This window comes from Panthera onca, chromosome C1 (assembly GCF_046562875.1).
Source record: "Panthera onca isolate mPanOnc1 chromosome C1, mPanOnc1 haplotype 2, whole genome shotgun sequence".
In the NCBI taxonomy this organism is placed as follows: Eukaryota; Metazoa; Chordata; class Mammalia; order Carnivora; family Felidae; genus Panthera; species Panthera onca.
This window is the reverse complement of record NC_138346.1, coordinates 73834877-73852633: the sequence shown is the minus strand read 5'-3', so window position 1 is coordinate 73852633 and position 17757 is coordinate 73834877. Positions and strand designations below refer to the sequence as shown.

The window sequence follows — 17757 nt, the reverse complement described above, 5'->3', positions numbered from 1 at the left end:
TTATATACTAGCAGCAACAGTAAATAGTACTTAATAGTAAATAAGTAATTTGTGGATACATAAATGCTTTTGTTTGTTTTTTAAAAACACAAATGGCTGCTATAAACTGAACTTGTCTCTCTAAAATTCATATGTTGAAGTCCCACCCTCCTATGTGATAGTATTTGGAGAAGAGGCCTTTGGGAAATCATTTGGTTTAGATGAGGTCATGAGGGTGGGCTCTCATGATGGGGTTAGTGACCTTATAAGAAGAGACAGAGAGATACTGTCTCTCTCCCCAGCTATGGGCACAAAGTCTAAAATCAGTTGTCTATAAGCCACAAAGAAAGTTCTCCCAGAAACTCACCATGCTGGCACCTTGATCTTAGACTTATAGTTTCCAAAACTATGGAGAAAATAAATTCCTGTTGTTTAAGCCACCAGTCTGGTATTTTATTATGGAAGTCTGAGCTAATGCAACAGTATTATATCATAAAATGTATTGGATTTCTGTTGTTGTTCTTCAACTTATTTTTTATGTAGGTACATAGTATGTATGCATAAGTATTAAACAATGGAAAACAGAAAGGGCTTCTAGAGAAGACACTGTATGAGGGTAGTGATCAAGGGGCACTTTTGCTTTAACCTTGTTTTATTTTTAATAAAAATGTCCTCATTATTACATGTTTTATCTAAAATATTTAAAATGCTTAAACACTTTGAGAAAAAAATTGTTAGAAGGTGTCTTGTGTTTTAAAAATTCAATTGGTTGGGGTGCCCTGGTGGCTCAGTTAGCTAAGCACCCGACTCTTGATTTAGTCTCAGGTCACGATCTCACGGGTTCATGAGACCAAGCACCATGTCAGGTTCTGTGCTGACAGTGTGCTGGTACATCCATACACACTCTCTCCCTCAAAACAAATAAATAAACTTAAAAAATTCAATTTATAGTAATCGCTTATATTTGATGAGTGTTGCATTCAATACTTCATTTAATCCTTACAACAATCCTATGAAGTAGACATTATATATGTCTTTATTTTACAGATGAAGAAATTTAAGCATAGGCAAGTTAAATAATTTACCCCAAAGTCACATAGCTATAAAGGATAGAGCCAGGATTCCAATGTCAACGACTTAATTAAAGAACCTTCCTTCTTAACCTCTCTGGCATGTTCAGAAAGAAAATAGGCCTTAGGGTTAGTGGAAACTTTGGCAAAAACAAAAACAATAAAATAATAAGGGCAAAACGCAGAGTATAACTGAGAAGGAAAACATAATTAATAAGTAAAATGAATTACTTTATCTTTTTATGTTGAACCACATGAAACTGCCAATACTTAACCATTTCTGACCTGCAAAAATGGAATTTTCTTATGGTTCAACATAATATATCTGCTAATTTATGAATATTGTTTTCAAGAAACTTAACCTTAGAATTAAAAACTAGACAAAGAAAATAAACAATGGACATTTTTAAACCCTCAAGGCCATGTGTGCATGTTTTTAACAGATCTGGAAACAGTTTTAAGCTCTTATTCTGATATGAAAAAAAACGAGCCTCCAGTTAAAATATTAAACATGAGGTTTGTGAATTGTATTTCAGTAGCAGAGAAAAACAAACTAACCAAATTTCTTAGTGTCAGGATGGTTATAAAAGAACACAACTTCTGGTTCTTGCCAGGAGCAAAAGCTACCAGCAGTTTTTACACGTTGAGTTCCATCTCCCTACATCACAGAATGAGGACTATGCTTTAATCTACAACATCATCCAAAATTTTCTGGGAACTATTTCTTGATATATGATCCTCATATTTTAATGGCCTTCCTCACTGATTTCCCAATGGCATGAAAGAACTAGATTCATAACTTTCTGAATCTTACATTTCGCGTGAGTAGAACATACAGATCATAGGCCCTTAAACGTTGATAGCTTACTTAGCCCTCAGAGGTTATACAGTTCAATTTTACAAAGTACAAAGCAGAGCCCTATAGAGGCTGAATGGCTTTGGCCAGATCAGACACTATTCCAAGAAGATTGAAGACTAAAAACCTGGTCCCCTGGTTCCTAGTCCTTAGTACTCTTTTCGTTATGTTGTAATATGCCTATTTTTTCCTGTTATGTAATGCAGATTAATCTGATTTTCCTTTTCTTCTTTTCAACTGGATTTCTGAGTCAGCTAATCTTGATAATTATTGGAACAGGAAGGAAAAGACCGAAATGGCTCTGTAATCAAAGAAACTCCCTGGCTGCGAGGGGAGATTCTATTAGAAGCCTGTCTGCTAGATGCTGGGACCTCACATCTGTTCTGTTCTTCCCACCCCCTTTAGTTCCTGTGGCTCTCTTGTTTCCCCAGCATAGCTTCAGACTATCCACCCAGACTTTGACCTCCACTATTGCCTTGCTCTTTAGTATTTAGCTGTTGGTGGGATTTTTGTCTCTGACCCATGGCATGGCCTATCTGCTGGTAAGCACTTTGTGTTTGTTTGGCTGGTTTCTCATTGACTGTTTCACCTCTTAGCCTTGAACTCTAAAATTCTGAGACACCTAGAAAATGATGTGAATTTCATCCAGAAAATCTTTAGGAATAGCCTGGCATCTATGTGGAACTCCACATTTAGTCTGCAAGCTTGGTGACTCGAGTTTGAGATAACTGTCCCATGGGTCACAGGGGAAGCTTCCTAGATACAAGTGAACCTAGCTGTATAAAATGGCTAAGTCCAGGGCACCTGAGTGGCTCAGTCGGTTAAGCATACAACTCGTGGTTTCAGCTCAGGTCATGATCTCATGGTTTGTGAGTTCGTACCCTGCATTGGTCTCTGTGCTGGCAGTGCGGAGCCTGCTTGGGATTTTCTGTCTCCCTCTCTGTCTGTCCCTCCCCTCACGCTGTCTCTGTCTCTCTAAAAATAAATAAATAAATAAAATGGCTATGTCCCCCAAGATTATGTATAAATCTAAGGAATAATTTTTTAATAGATTTTATTTTTAGAGCAATTTTAGAGTCACAGCAAAACTGAGCAGAAAGTACAGAGTTCCAGGCAAGTTTTTTACATTGACTAACAGTAAAGAAAAAACTATTGTGACTTCCATTATGAAATAAAAGAGCTATTCTTAATTTGTCTCCTGTGAAAATCTACTCAGAAGCTAGGTAAACTAGATAACTATGTGGGCTACCAATTTATTGTCTCTTAACTCCAAATTCACCCTTCATTGCCTACTCTATGAAAATAAGATAGACCCTGTAACTATTTCTCCCTTGCAGCTGGCACAATGTTAAGCTATGTCAGAAAGGGGTTCTGGAAAGATACTGAAGGAGGAAGGGGCTTTCTTTCCTGATTCCAGTGTTTACCCCTTCTTGCTCCTACCACATGGCTGCCGGCTGCATGTGTGGGGAACACACAGTGGCACCTGTGCCCATGGAGTTCCACTGGTGCCCAATGGTCAGTTTCCCAACAAACTTAAGAGGCACTCCCATGGTCAGATCCCCACTGAGTTTTGCAAGCATCCCAATGGTTGACTTGCAGCTTTGGCTTCCTACATCCAGGCAGGGTGTTTCTTGCTTTCCCAGTGACTCTGAACAAGACCTGGTTGAGCCCATATAATAACTTCTCCACCATTCAGTGGGCCACAACCATGCCTTCTACAATGAGATCTGAATCTCAACCATGGAGGTCGGGAGGGGGGGTGGTTGGTGAGGCACTTCCATATTTGTTTCTTCTATGGGAACCTTCCTTCAGCCCTGGAGTTGTCTTCAAAGCTCTCTTTATCTCTTTACATAACAGAGGTTTTCTGTTAGAATTAATAATTCTTTATCTTAAACTTTCCCTATTCAAATTATTATGTTATCTTTGTCTCTTCACTGACCCTGATTGATACAGTAAACTTGGAAAAATAATTTTAATTTCTCAGTTAATTTCTCAGTTTAATTTCTCATTCATAAAATGAGGACACTGGGTTAGTTGGTCTCAAATGCCCTTTTCAGCTCTAAAAATAAACCATTCCAAGAAACCCTCCATGTTTTCCTACATAGAGTGCATTCTAAGTATACTAGAATGAATCACATACACAGTATAATTGTGTATTGTCCTCCTCAGCCTCAATTATATTAAATGGGTCTCCCTTCTTACCTGAATAATGGTTTCCTCCTTCTAGGTCAACATATTAAGTCATAGTAGCACCCAGTTTTCTTTCATGCACACAGTGGGCAATCAAATACTATAAAATCCTCTGTAAGGGTTTTAACTAGGAAGCTATCCAAGGAACAAAATGGCAAACCAGAGATTTGTGTATGAATATGAGAGAGTGAAATACATTATAAGTATCATTTTATCTATTTGTGGGATACAAACATTGGAAGGATACATTAAGTATAAAAAAATGCTCCTTCTGATACTGTTTACCCAAACCATCTCCATTACTATGCAATTTAAGATCTTTTTTACCTTTCTCTGTCTTTTACTGACTGTTCAGCCATTAATTTCTTCAGTTCTTCTAGACGCTGAAGATCTCTCATTTCCACTTCTTGCCACTTCTGTTCTTTTTTAGCCCAATATTTTCTTATCTATTGTATAAATGTTACATAAAATTTAAATTAACAACATATATGTTAAAATGAGGAGAAAAGTTAAGACAACATTATCCTGTGGTTCCTATAGCCAATATTAAACTTAAATGGTACTTTATATTTTTCATTTCTTAGATCTGCCTATAGTATATTGACAGCAGACAAAAAATAAACGAAAACCTGAAGATACAAGTCCTGAGAAACTGCATGGTTTAACAATTTCTGAAGTGGAAATGTAACTTGTGCCAAGATCTAAAGCCTGAATCTATGGCTAAAATAATTGACTTTCAGGGAACCACAATAGAAGCATGTTATTGTCTCTAAAGCATATGATCTACCTGTTACTCAAGAATATTTTTATCCTCTTATGGTAATGCAGTCTTTAACAAATATAGCATTAAACCTATTCTTACTTTAAAAGCATGAGTTTATTTATGCTAATGGACAGCAGGATGTTGAAAGCTTTATGCTTCTGGGGAAGTGGCAGGAGATAGGTGGGAGGAAGGAGAACAAGAAAAAAATAGCAGGGTTATGATATATAGTAGTTCTGACTTATGTGGTAAAATAAAGGACACATTTATCAAGCTCAAAAAGGTGAAAGCATTGTTCTTACTAGGCCTGTTTTATTTCCCTTCTCTGGAAATGGAGACAGCCTGAGAAAACTGGAAGTATACATATGCTCTTCTGTTTTTTTTAATGTTTATTTATTTTTGAGAAAGAGAGAGAGGGCATGAGTGGGGTAGGGGCAGAAAGAGAGAGGGAGACACAGAATCTGAAGCAGGCTCCAGGCTCTGAGCTGTCAGCACAGAGCCTGAGGCAGGGCTCGAACTCATGAACCGTGAGATCATGACCTGAGCTGAAGTTGGATGCTTAACCGACTGAGCCACCCAGGCGCCCCTACGTATGCTATTTTCAGGAGGATGAAACCATCATTCAAGGTTCCCCTGGTGATGGGGCAATTGAAGTTAATGTGTATTTGACAGAGGCCCCTTCAACCACTTGGTTCGCCATGTTGTGTGCAACTCAAGAGACTGGATCTTATTGGTAAAAAGTAGAGTACTTCAGTGGTGAATGATAATGAGTGACTGCCAGCAGAAGGTCTGTTGTGGAGGACATGTTAGCTTCACCCCCAACGTGGCATTGTCTCTTTTGAGAAGTGAATATGAAAACCTAAGTGGTTTCCAGACTTGCCTTAGCAACATGGTCTCTGACCACTGGGAGAACAAAGGAAGCCTCCCAAGCAACATGGCCACAGTCATAGCAGCTCTGCCACAGGGCCGCCACACCAGCAATCACAATGGAAACATCTGCTCAAAGCATAACAAGTAACTGGGTGAGGTCAAGGTACCATGATTTCACCCTGTAGATAATTGAATTTGGGGAGACCAGAGATGAAGCTAGAAAGATAGCAAAGAGAGGGTAGGGGAGGCAGAGAAAGAAAACACTGACTGATAAGGTGTGTTTCAAAGTCCTGACTGATAAATGCTGGGGCATTCTATCAGTGTCAGGTATGGAAACGTTAACAATGATTATATCATCTCCCTCTGGGGTTTAAGTGGTGTTTATTTTACACTTTGTGTATTTTTGTGTTACTTTATGTTTTGCAATGAATATGTATTTCTTTCATAATCAGAGAAAGTAAAGCTACTTCAAAACTAAATTTTAAAAAAGAGCAGATATTGGATTAAAGAGCATTTGCCTCTAGGCTCTAAATGACCAACAATATTTGCTTACTCTCAGTGTTGGCCTTGGAGGGAAGTCATTGGTCCTTTTGTCAACAATCCCTTGACTACAAGTGGACAAACACTTTAGGTCCAACCTGGACAACCAGGTTGCTGGTGTCCTCAGAAGACAGATACCATTTGGTGCAGTATCCTCTGAAGGTCATATAAATATGTCACACCAGAGTCTTTTGGTATCTCAGGATCAATTATTTCCATCCCCAACTCTCTAGTATGCTCAGACATTGCTACAGTGTGAGTCTCTCTCTCTCTCTCTCTCTGTCCTCTTTTTCTCTCTCTCTCCCCTCCTCTCTCTCCCTCCCTCCCTCCAACTCTCCCTTTCCTCCCTTCTCTCTCTTCCTCTATCTCTCTCTCACCACCTCTCTTTCTCAATCTCTCTCTCCCTCTCCATCTCCCTCTCTCCCTCCATCCCTCCCTCTCTTATGTGAGCCCAATTTATTCTTTCTCAGTGCTTTCTACTGGGCTCTCTGAAAGCCCTGTGTCATCACACATAAAATCCTCTACATCTTCAAACTTCAGACCACTACATGATTATTTTGACTGGAATTCTCTTGAGCGAAGGATGCTTATCCTCTGGTGCCCCACATGCCAGGAGGCTGAGGAATGGTTCGAGCATTTTCCTCGTTAACTGCTACTTTTACACTAAAGGTCATTTTCAAATATTCATGAAGAATTCAGATACGAGGGTCACAGCCACACAGAACTTGTCCAAAACAACCCCTTTTACTTCCCTAGACAACTTCAGCATCTGCCTGAATGCCCTTCCAACCTACTAATCTCACAGTTCCATAACTTCCTCTATTCCAGGAGTCATGACTTCCTCCAGGATTCTATTATCATCAAACACATTTCAGTTTCAATTCTGAAATCTTCAATTATAGCCATTGATTCTATGATCAGGACCTACCCATTCCTTTGCTATCATCCTCAGTTTTCTGATCATATAATTTTATTCCTCCATTATAGCCCTCTTCTCAAGGCCTTGCTAATTAGTATGTTTGTTTCTCTCTCCCACTGCACTTCAGAAAATGTGATTTATCTATCTTGGCACTTCCAACATTAACTACAGGGTTTAGAACATGATATATACCTAATAAACATTTGATTGATGAATGAATTACACAACTCTAGAAAATTATACCAAATTTATGGTTTCAACTGAATATTCATTGATAATCAGCATTCCTTTTATGAATTCCTGGTTAATACCTCTTGCGTTCTCATGAACATATTCCAAACCCGTTCACTATGTTAAGCTGCATATCTGCCTCCTCTTCTTCACTTTTATCAGGGGAAATAGAGACTATAAATGATACCTTCCTTGATGCCTGCCTTTTAGAAAAAGAGGTGTCTGTACAAAGGGACAATAAATCCCTCTTGGGCTCCAGATCCTATTCCCTAATTCCATCTTCCCCATAAACTTACTCCATCATTTACACCTCTCTCCCTTATACCTTCAACTTCTCGGTCTGTGCTGCTTCCTTCTCCTCACATGGAAATATATACAAATCTCACCCATTTACAAAAATTTAAAAGGACTTTCTTTAGACCCCTGAGACTGTAGCACCTCATCCTTCATTGTTCTCTTCTTCAGTCAAGCATCTTACTTACTGTTCTTCAATTCTCATCTCCTGTTTTATTCCTCATCTGTAATATTCCTATCTCTGCCTTCCCTCCAAATTCACTACTCTTACCACTGACTTCCAAGTGAGTGAACAAAATGATCCTTTTCAATCTTTATTTTACATAATTTCTTTGTGTATTTGATTCTGTCAACCCTTATCTATATAGTCTTAAGACACTACTGACTTTGGCATTCATTTGTTCAACAAATATTTACTGAACATACGCTTTAAGCCAGATATTGTGTTGTATATTTGGGATATGATGCTCAAAAGAGAAATAAGTTCTCTGCCTCATATTGCTGGGACTTTCTAGGAAGAGAGAGACAAAGAGAATAAATATGTAAACGAATGAATAGAATATTACATCATACGTTCTAAGAAGGAAATAATTATAGCAATGATTTAAAAAAATTGGGTAGAATTTTGACTAGAAGGCATATTTTTGTAATGACCTTTGAATCAAAATTTAAAAGATGAGAGTGAGACAATTATGGGAAGAAATGGAGGGTGATCACCACAGGAAGCGGGAGCTCTAGGTCCAATAGCATTGAGTGGGAAAGACTTTGTGCATTTTCAGGACTGGGAAGAAGCCAGCGTGGCTGGATGGAGCATGTGGTTGAGTTAAGAGTGGAGGTGAGATTGAGAAGCTAGCTGAGGGCCAGATGATTTGGCAAGGAGTTAGGTCTAGAAACAAAGAAAAGCTATAGATAAGTTTAAAGCAAGGTATGATGTGATCTGACTGAGATTTTTAAAAGATAGCTCTCGATATTGAGCGAAAAATAAGACAGTAGAGAAGCAAAGGAGAAACAAGGAGACGAGATAGAAGAATAAGGTAAAAATGATCACTTGGACCAGGAAATGAAATGTTCATATCTGAGATGGTTTTTGAGTGGGACCAGAGTGCTCACTGAGGAAATGAATATTAAAGCTGAAGAAAAAAGGAATCAAGGATGATTCCTAGCTTTTTGCTAGAGCACCTGGTTGAATGATGGTACCAATAACTGAGATGGAATACTGGAAGAATAACAGGTTTGGGAAAGAAAGACCATCAGGAGCTCAGTATTGAACATTAAACAGTTGACGTGACTTCAAGACCTTGAAGTGGAGATTCCAAATAAACGTGTGGAGGTACAGATGGGTGGCTCAAGGGTCGATTCAGGGCTGGAGGTATAAATTAAGGAAATATATACTTAAAATGGCATTTGATGCCTCAGGACTAGAAGAGATCTCTAGGGTCAGAATATAAATAGAAGAAAAAGGTGGCTATGTACTTTCATTCTTATCTGCCTTTTGCAAAGTTTTCTCAACAAAAATGACTCCATTTCCCCTTCCACCTGTCAATTTTACTCTACCCTTATTATCAAAACAAATCTCCTTGAATCATCCTCTGAACCCTCCAGGAAAAAAAGCTTAGCCATCCTTGGCACACCAATGACCGTTGGCGAAGGTTTATTACTCTCCATTCTTCATCCTGCCTTGTATTCCTTGATTCATTTTCATGAGGCTCTGACAATGCACTGTTACTGATACATTTAGGCATTTACTACATGCCTAGCATGGTCTATCCTACCTGTGTCCTGCTAAATCTCTCCTGTCCATCCTTTAAGATGCAATTTTAACACTGCTTACTCAGCCTTCCTCCTTCTTCTCTCCTCCAGACATAGGTGTACCTTCTAAGGCACTATTTATGTGTCCTTAGCATAGCACTTTCCATATTGGTTCACATTATTCATCTTTGCATTGTAGTACCTTGTATCATGTCTCACACATAATAGGGCTTAATTGATCACCATTAGGTGAGTGGAAGCTTCTTCTGGTCTCTGGTCTGAGAATAACAAAGTTGTGGATGGGAACAAGGCCAGCAGTTTTATTTGCAGGATGGTAAAGTCTGAACTAAGCACTTCCCTAAAGACAGTTCCATTCACCCTTTGTCAATTAATAGGAGCGGGAAGTATGTATGTCAAGAATTATTGGCTTTGAAAGCCTCAAACTAAAGTTAAGGCTAAGGATATTTAACTAGCCCTTTGGGACATTTGTTAAGACACAGATTTCAAACACCCTGCGTTTTACTTCTTGAGTGATACTTATAATATTCCAGTGATAGGGAAATCAGAGGTTAGTTAAAATGAGAAGAGTTGCATTTAAAGCTTGTCCCTTGGGGCGCCTGGGTGGCGCAGTCGGTTAAGCGTCCGACTTCAGCCAGGTCATGATCTCGTGGTCCGTGAGTTCGAGCCCCGCGTCAGGCTCTGGGCTGATGATGGCTCGGAGCCTGGAGCCTGTTTCCGATTCTGTGTCTCCCTCTCTCTCTGCCCCTCCCCCGTTCATGCTCTGTCTCTCTCTGTCCCAAAAATAAATAAAAAACGTTGAAAAAAAAAAAAAATTAAAGCTTGTCCCTTGACTCCCACAGATGAGGTTTCTAGACAAAGCTTGCTTTTCTGAAAAGCAAAACAGGCCCTCATTACTACCCCTCTATAATCTCAGATTCATATCAGGGATGTTCCCCTTTTCTTCTTCCACATTTTGCTCATTTTGGTAAAGTGAAGCCAGTAAAAGTGTCAATAAACTGAAGAAACCGTTCTCTAAAATAATGCTATGCTAACTTTTCAAAGAGTTTGAGATCACTTTTATATCCTACCTTACCTTTCTAATCTTCCAAACAATATGCTTCCTATTAAAAACTCCACCAGGAAGTGATGTTTACTCAGGGTTTAATTTTTAAAAACTTGTACTAATACTACACAACCATCAAATTATATTTTTTCACTCCTTCAGTCCAAGAATTATTATATTCAACATGAAATAAGAATTTCATGAAAGCAAAAAGTTAGGGCTCAAATATCATAGAAGGAAGACAGTTTGGTCTCTGATTTCAAGCAATATGCGTGGTGTTGAATTTTTGAACAAACTTCTACACCTTGCTCCCAGATCATTATTTCAAAGACTTTAATGACTTATTCAGAAGGAGTTCATTATTCTTAACCAGATACATAAAATGTATGAAATAGGAAGTTCAAAATATCCAGTGCCATTACTAATAAGCTATGGAGATAGAGCAACTTTCAGTCCATTTTCTAGATTCTAATTTACTTAGCTAATTCTTTGCATCTTACAGCTCTCTTTTCTACTTTTGGTCTGGAATATGAACCCTCACAAAACAGTGATATTGTTACATATGAAAGCAGCAAGACCTCTTAATAGAAAGTGTTCATATTTTTTTTACTGTAATTTTTTTTCCATTTGTTCCGTGTAGATCAACCTGTATCCCATAAAATTGCCACCAACTGAAGTATGACTCTTCTTTCTATACAATGAATTTGACAAGCATCTATATTTCACCAGATAACTTTTCACACTTTTGTGTGAATTTCTGAAAGGTAAGAAACATGCCTTATGTTGTAGTACTTATTTGTATCTAATATTGCATCTAGCTAATGAAATGTACATGATATGCAACTACCAAATGAATCCAGGGAAAAACGATATAGAAAAGCAACATTGCACACAATACTTTTCTTATATCAATTTATATAAATCCAAAACTATTAATAAAGCATCCAGTTAGACAATAAACAGTCAGTAGTCTACTCAGTCATGTGTGGGATGGAGGTGCATTTAATCTCAAAAGAGCCTGAAGGCATAGTATGTCTTTAAATCAGATTGTCTACGAATCAGATTAAAGACTTTTTTTCCTAAAGATGGACACTTTGTCACCTCTGGCCTCAAAACTTTTTAGCCAACATTCATCTCTTCTATACTTGTGGCATAGAGATCTCTGTGGGCTTCAACTCAGGATCTGCTGGAGCTTCTGAATAAAAATTTGGCCCCAAGAGAATTACTTTACATGACATTCTTTATGCAAATATTTGAAAACTCTCTACATGGGTAAGAAATCACAATACAAAGTCAAATTTGCCACCATCCTGCCAGATTATTTGAATAGAACTCCTTTCAGTCCACATTTCAGACTATTTGTATTTCAGCTACTTATCGGTGTCTTACACTTGAACATTTTGCCACCAATCTCCAACCTGGTAAACAAGTACATCCACCACTGGTAAGAGGGTAGATTGTTATACTCTTCCTGAATAACAAATAAAATCACTGGCAAAAGCCTTAAGAATTAAGAAACAAAGCTTGAGAATTAATAAGCAGGGACATATGCAAAGATTCAGGTATAGGTATGTTCATTACAGCCTTAAAAATGTGAAAGGTTACATATAATATAACAGTGCAAAATAAGAAATTGGTTAAATAGAGGACTCCTGGGTGGCTCAGTTGGTTAAGTGTCCAACTCTTGATTTCAGCCTAGGTTATGATCTCGTGGTTCATGAGATCAAGCCCTGCATCAGGCTCTGTGCTGACAACTCAGAGCCTGCTTAGGATTCTCTATCTCCCTCTCTCTCTCTCTCTCTCTCTGCCCCTCCCCTGCTTGCATGCACGTATGCACTCCCCATCTTGCAATAAATAAATAAACAAACAAACAAACTTTAAAAAACAGTTAAATGCAATATTTCACATAATGAAACACTATGCAAACACTAAAAATTATGTGGTAGAAAAACAAGATATACAAGATATACTAATACATGTTAAAATAGGTTAAAAATAATATGTGCAGTATGATTCTAGGTAAGTTAAATTCCTCATGTATATAGAAAAAGGATATATGGATATTGTTAATAATTTTCTTTTCATACTAGTTTAGGACTTGGGGTGACTTTTATTACATTTTGTGTGCTTGTTTGTATTTTCCAAACTATCTACAATGGACATAAATACTTTATAGTTACAAAAGTATGTTTTTTGAAGGTTTGACCAGAAAAAAAAATCAATATTTATAAGGACATGACTATGATTCATTCCTGAAGTTTCCAAACTCTATTTCTATGCCAAGTCAGATGACAAGAACATTGTATATACCTTTATATAATATTTTCACTTTTTATCACCTTGTGTGCAGCATCACTTTCACTTTCTAGAGAAAGGTTCACAGGACTATAATTTAATTTTATACCATAGGCCTTATAAAGGTTGATGCAATATTATATGAGGACTGATTTAGATTCTTCTGTAAAGCAGTTCTACTAAAAATGCTATCCACTGGGTGGTTTGCCTCCCTCCCCCCGGTACATGCTGTCAGCTCCTGATGTGCTAGGATGTTGTCTATTATTAGCAAATAAGAGCTAAATGCTTCCTTTTAACTTTAACCATGTTCAATTACAGCACCCCATTTTAGTCTTGGTTTGCTGACATAACTATATTCCCATCCTCTTAATTTTTTGTCTTACATTCTCTTACTAATTTTCTATTTTAATGATTCTTAATAGGAAACAGATGGCACACTCAAAATTAGAATAAATCAAGAAGAATATAATAAGAGGACAATTGACAAAGGAGGGTTGGAATTCAGGATAATCACAAGACATCATGCAATAGCCGGGCTGCTTTACCACCCATTGACCAGTCAAAGACAGCTATGTGGGGAGGGCCACCCGATAGGAGCTGAGAACTTTGGTGGAGGACACAGTGGTCAACACAACTCTGCAGGGGTAGGAACAGGGGGGTCAATTCTCCCAACCTCAGTCTCCTTCCTAAACTGATCTCTAGTGTTCCATTTTGACTGAATCCAACCAGAATCCAGGGGTCAAGGGAGCCATGTAACACAACTCCCTGGGCCACAGAAAAGAATGGAGAGTAGATACAATCCAAGGGGAGGATGTCCAGCACAATAGTATTAATGTTTCTTATTATAACTTTCTTGGAAGTAGGTGATGTCTATATGCATAAATACATAAATGAAATGAAATATCTTTTTAGGTGGTGTTCACTTTAGTCACTTACATGAGTATTTTTCCATGGCAGAGCTGCCTACTTGAATTGCCAATAGCAATTTCTGCTCTGATGTAGTCTTATGTCCTTAGAACAATGATGAGCCAAGAAAGTATTCTGAGGTAAACACATTAGTTATCTCCCTCTTAATGAAATGCCAGGTGGATTAAAAAATAACTGTCATGTCTTCCTTAGAAGTAAAGTCTATTTTCAGGATGGGCACTGAAATATTACATAATGATCGTGTCATATGTTGATATTGCTAAAATGGATTTGTCTGTAATCTTGTTTAATTTCTCTCTTTTCACTATTCATTAGGAAGGGAGTATATATACTGAGGATGTTGTATTTCACAGCCTGAGGTGTCACAGAGAGTGAAAAGTGAAAAGTAATCAAACCTCAGAGTCATTCAATCATAACTTCTTAGAGCTGAGGTGATTTTAGCAATCATTTAATCCAAACACCTCATTTTACAATTGAGGAGGCAAAATCCAACAGAGCCTGTGTAAGTTGCCCAAGGTCACCCCACCTTGTTGGGGCCTCCTACTTTGGCATGTTTTCCTCTCCACCTCACCATGAAGGTTCAGTGGTATCCTGCTCGTTCATTACATTCATTCATTCAAGCAGTATTTATTGCATGCCTTATGCCAGGCACTGCAGGTAAAACAATGAAAATAGACAAACCCCTCTTTTTTATGGGGCTTACATCCTAGAAGAAAAAGAGAAGACAGTGAATAAATAAATAGATATGTATCAGGTGGGATAAGTGCTGAAAAAACATGAAATAGAATAAATGGACAGAGTAACAGGGAAGAAGAATGTTGGTTTAAGTTTGGTGATCAAGGATGGACATTCTCTCTAAGATGACATTGGAGTGAAAGCCTGAATGAAGCAAGACAGTGAGTTGTGCAGACATCTGGGGGAGTAGTATTCCAGGCAGAGGAAACAGCCAATGCAACACCCTAAGAGGTCATGTGCCAGGGTGTTGGAAGGGGAGGAAGTGGACTGATATGGCTGCCACAGGATGAGTGAGGGGGAAAGTGGCAGAATATGAGATCTAAGAGATATAGAGTGTAGTGCAGGGACTAACATAATCTGACGTGAATTTTAGAAACATCTCTGACTGCTGTGTGGAAAATAGACAAAAGAAATAGTGTGGGAATAGAAAAGGAGGGAGCAGAGACATTCAGAGATTCAGAGATTATTATAATAGCTCTGATTGAGGGGCATCTGGGCAGCTCAGTCGGTTAAGCGTCCAACTCCAGCTCAGGTCATGATCACACAGTTCATGAGTTCAAGCCCTGAGTCAGGCTCTGTGCTGACAGCTCAGAGCCTGGAGCCTGCTTCAGATTCTGTGTCTCCTTCGCTGACTGCTCCCTCCCCCACTCATACTCTGTCTCTGTCTTTCAAAAATAAGTAAACTTTAAAAAATATTTTAAAAAAATAACAGCTCTGACTGAAGATAGAGCCTTCTATTTATGACAATTTATCAGTATGAGGTGTGCGGGGAAAAATAACAAAGATAATACCAAGGCTTTTGGCCCAAGCACTGGGTGCATAGGTTCCCATTTTTTGAGAAAAGGTAAACTGAGGAAGAAGTAAGTCTGGAGAGAAAAACAAGAATACATTTTGGACATACTAGATTTGAGGCAGTGGGATGTGTAAATTTGGAGTTCAGGAGAGAGGTCTAGACCAGAGATGTTGTTATTTGTCAGCATATAAATGACATATAAGTAATTTTGCATTGATTGAGATCACCCAAGAAGTATATATACTTAGGACTGAGTCCCTGGGACACTCCAAGGCCTAGAAGTCAGAATGGTGAGGAGGATTCATCCAAATTTATTGAGAAAGAGAAATCAGTGAGGTAAAAGAATGAAGTGAGATAAAAGAGCAAAGAGAAAATGGCCTCCTACAAGCCACGTATTAAGTTGGAAGCCCAATATCCAAGGAGGAGGGAGTGATCACTTCCTTTTAATAGTTCAAGTAAAGTAAGGACTGAGAACTGACTCCTGAAATTAACAACATGAAGATCAATGATGACCTTGGCAAGCACAGCTTGGCTGGAGTGGAGGGACAAAATAGCTCAAGAGAGAATGAGTGGAAAGAAGCTGGAAACATTGTGTAGGCCATAGAATGGTACAGTTTCTAAGGGAGGGTGTGTGGGGTAAAGGAAGAGTAGTTTTTTAAAATAGAAGTCATAATGGCATATTTGTAGGTTAATAGGAAAGATGTAGAAGAGAGAAATGGTAGTGGCAGAGAAATTGGGATAGCAAGCACTATACATGTGTCTGTTAATTAAATCAAATTACCATGAATAACCAAGACATAGAAACTGTAAAAAAAATTGATACCTTGAGTTAATTAAAACAAAAATTTTTTTTAACTATCTATTGGAAAATCTCTTACAGAGAATCATTTATCTGGCTTTTGATGACCCAGGCTGCTTTCCCCCCCCTCCATCTGACTTTTTCCTAAAACTGTGTCCTGACAGGGGCACCTGGGTGACTCAGTTGGTTGAGTGTCTGACTTCAGATCAGATCATGATCTCAGTTTGTGGGTTCAAGCCCCACGTTGGGCTCTGTGTTGACAGCTCAGAGCCTGGAGCCTGCTTCGGATTCTGTGTTTCCCTCACTCTCTGCCCCTCCCCCACTCACACTCTGTGTCACTCTCTCTCTCTCTCTAATTTACTCTCTTAACAACTTTCCTATACAGCACTGTTAGCTATGGTCACCATGTTGTACATTAAATCTCTGTTACGTATTTATCTTATAACTGAAAATTTGTACCTTTTGACTGCCTTCCTCCAATTTCCCCTCCTGCCACCCCCTCTCTTGTGAGAAGTCTGAGCTCTTTTTCAGAGTTTATTTTTTTTAATATTCCACATATAAGTGAGATCATATAGTATTTGTCTTTCTCTGTCTGACTTCTCTTAGTATAATTACTTTCTGTGACTACACTTAACATATGATTTCACTTTATCTGTCTTATGTCACTTAGCATAATGCATTCAAAGTCCATCTATATTCTTGCAAATGGTACATTTCCTCATTTTTAATGGCTGAATAATATTCCATTATGTGTATATATACCACGACTTCTTTATTCATTCATCCATTGATGGATACTTAGGTTGTTTCCATGTCTTGACTATTATAAGTAATGTTGCTTTGAACATGAGGGTCCAGATATTTTTTTGAGTTAGTGTTTATGATACCTTAGGATATATTCCCAAAAATGAAATTGCTGGATTATATGATAGTTCTGTTTTTTTATTTTTTTGAGGATCCTCCATACTGTTTTCCATAGTGGCTGCACCAATCCATAATCTTACCAGTGCGCAAGGATTCCCTTTTCTCCACATCTACACTAGTGTTTGTTATTTCTTATCTTTTTGATGATAGCAATTCTAATGAGCATTAGGTGATATCGCATTGTGGTTTTAATTTGTATTTCCCTAATGATTAGTGATTGAGCATCTTTTCATGTACCTGTGGCCTTTATATGTCTTCTTTGGAGAAATGTCTATTCAGATCCTTTAAAATTGTCCATTTTTAAAATTGGGTTGTTTTGTTTTTGTTGTTAAGTTGTATGAGTTCTGTATATATTTTGGATATTAACCCCTCATCAAATGTATGGTTTGCAAATATTTTTTCCCATTACTTAGGTTGTCTTCCCATTTTGTTGGTTGTTTCTTTTGATTGCAGAAGCTTTTTAGTTAGATGTAGTCCCACTTGTTTATCTTTTATTTTGTTGCTTTGAGCTTCAGGTATCACTGAAAAATCATTACTAAGACCCATGTCAAGGAGCTTTGTTCCTACGTTTCCTTCTAGGAGTTTCATGGTTTCAGATCTTATATTTAAGTCTTTAATCCATTTTGAGTTAATTTTGTTGAGTGGTATAAGATATGGTTCCAATTTCTTTCTTTTACATGTGCATATCCAATTATCCCAGCTACATTTAATGAGGACACTGTCTTTTCTCCATTGAGAATTCTTGGCTCTCTTCTCAAGTATT

At 38.0% G+C, this 17757-nt stretch overlaps 1 protein-coding gene across 2 annotated transcripts in view; it reads right to left on the bottom strand.

Annotated features, from left to right (window-relative positions):
• CCDC148 (coiled-coil domain containing 148) overlaps positions 1 to 17757 on the bottom strand; it is a 246819-nt gene that overhangs the window by 62301 nt on the left and 166761 nt on the right. For both annotated transcript variants that reach the window (XM_060626781.3, XM_060626782.3), the window contains one exon: positions 4423 to 4541. In XM_060626781.3, coding sequence (XP_060482764.2) covers positions 4423 to 4541 — 119 coding nt within the window. The remainder of the gene's footprint in view (positions 1 to 4422; positions 4542 to 17757) is intronic.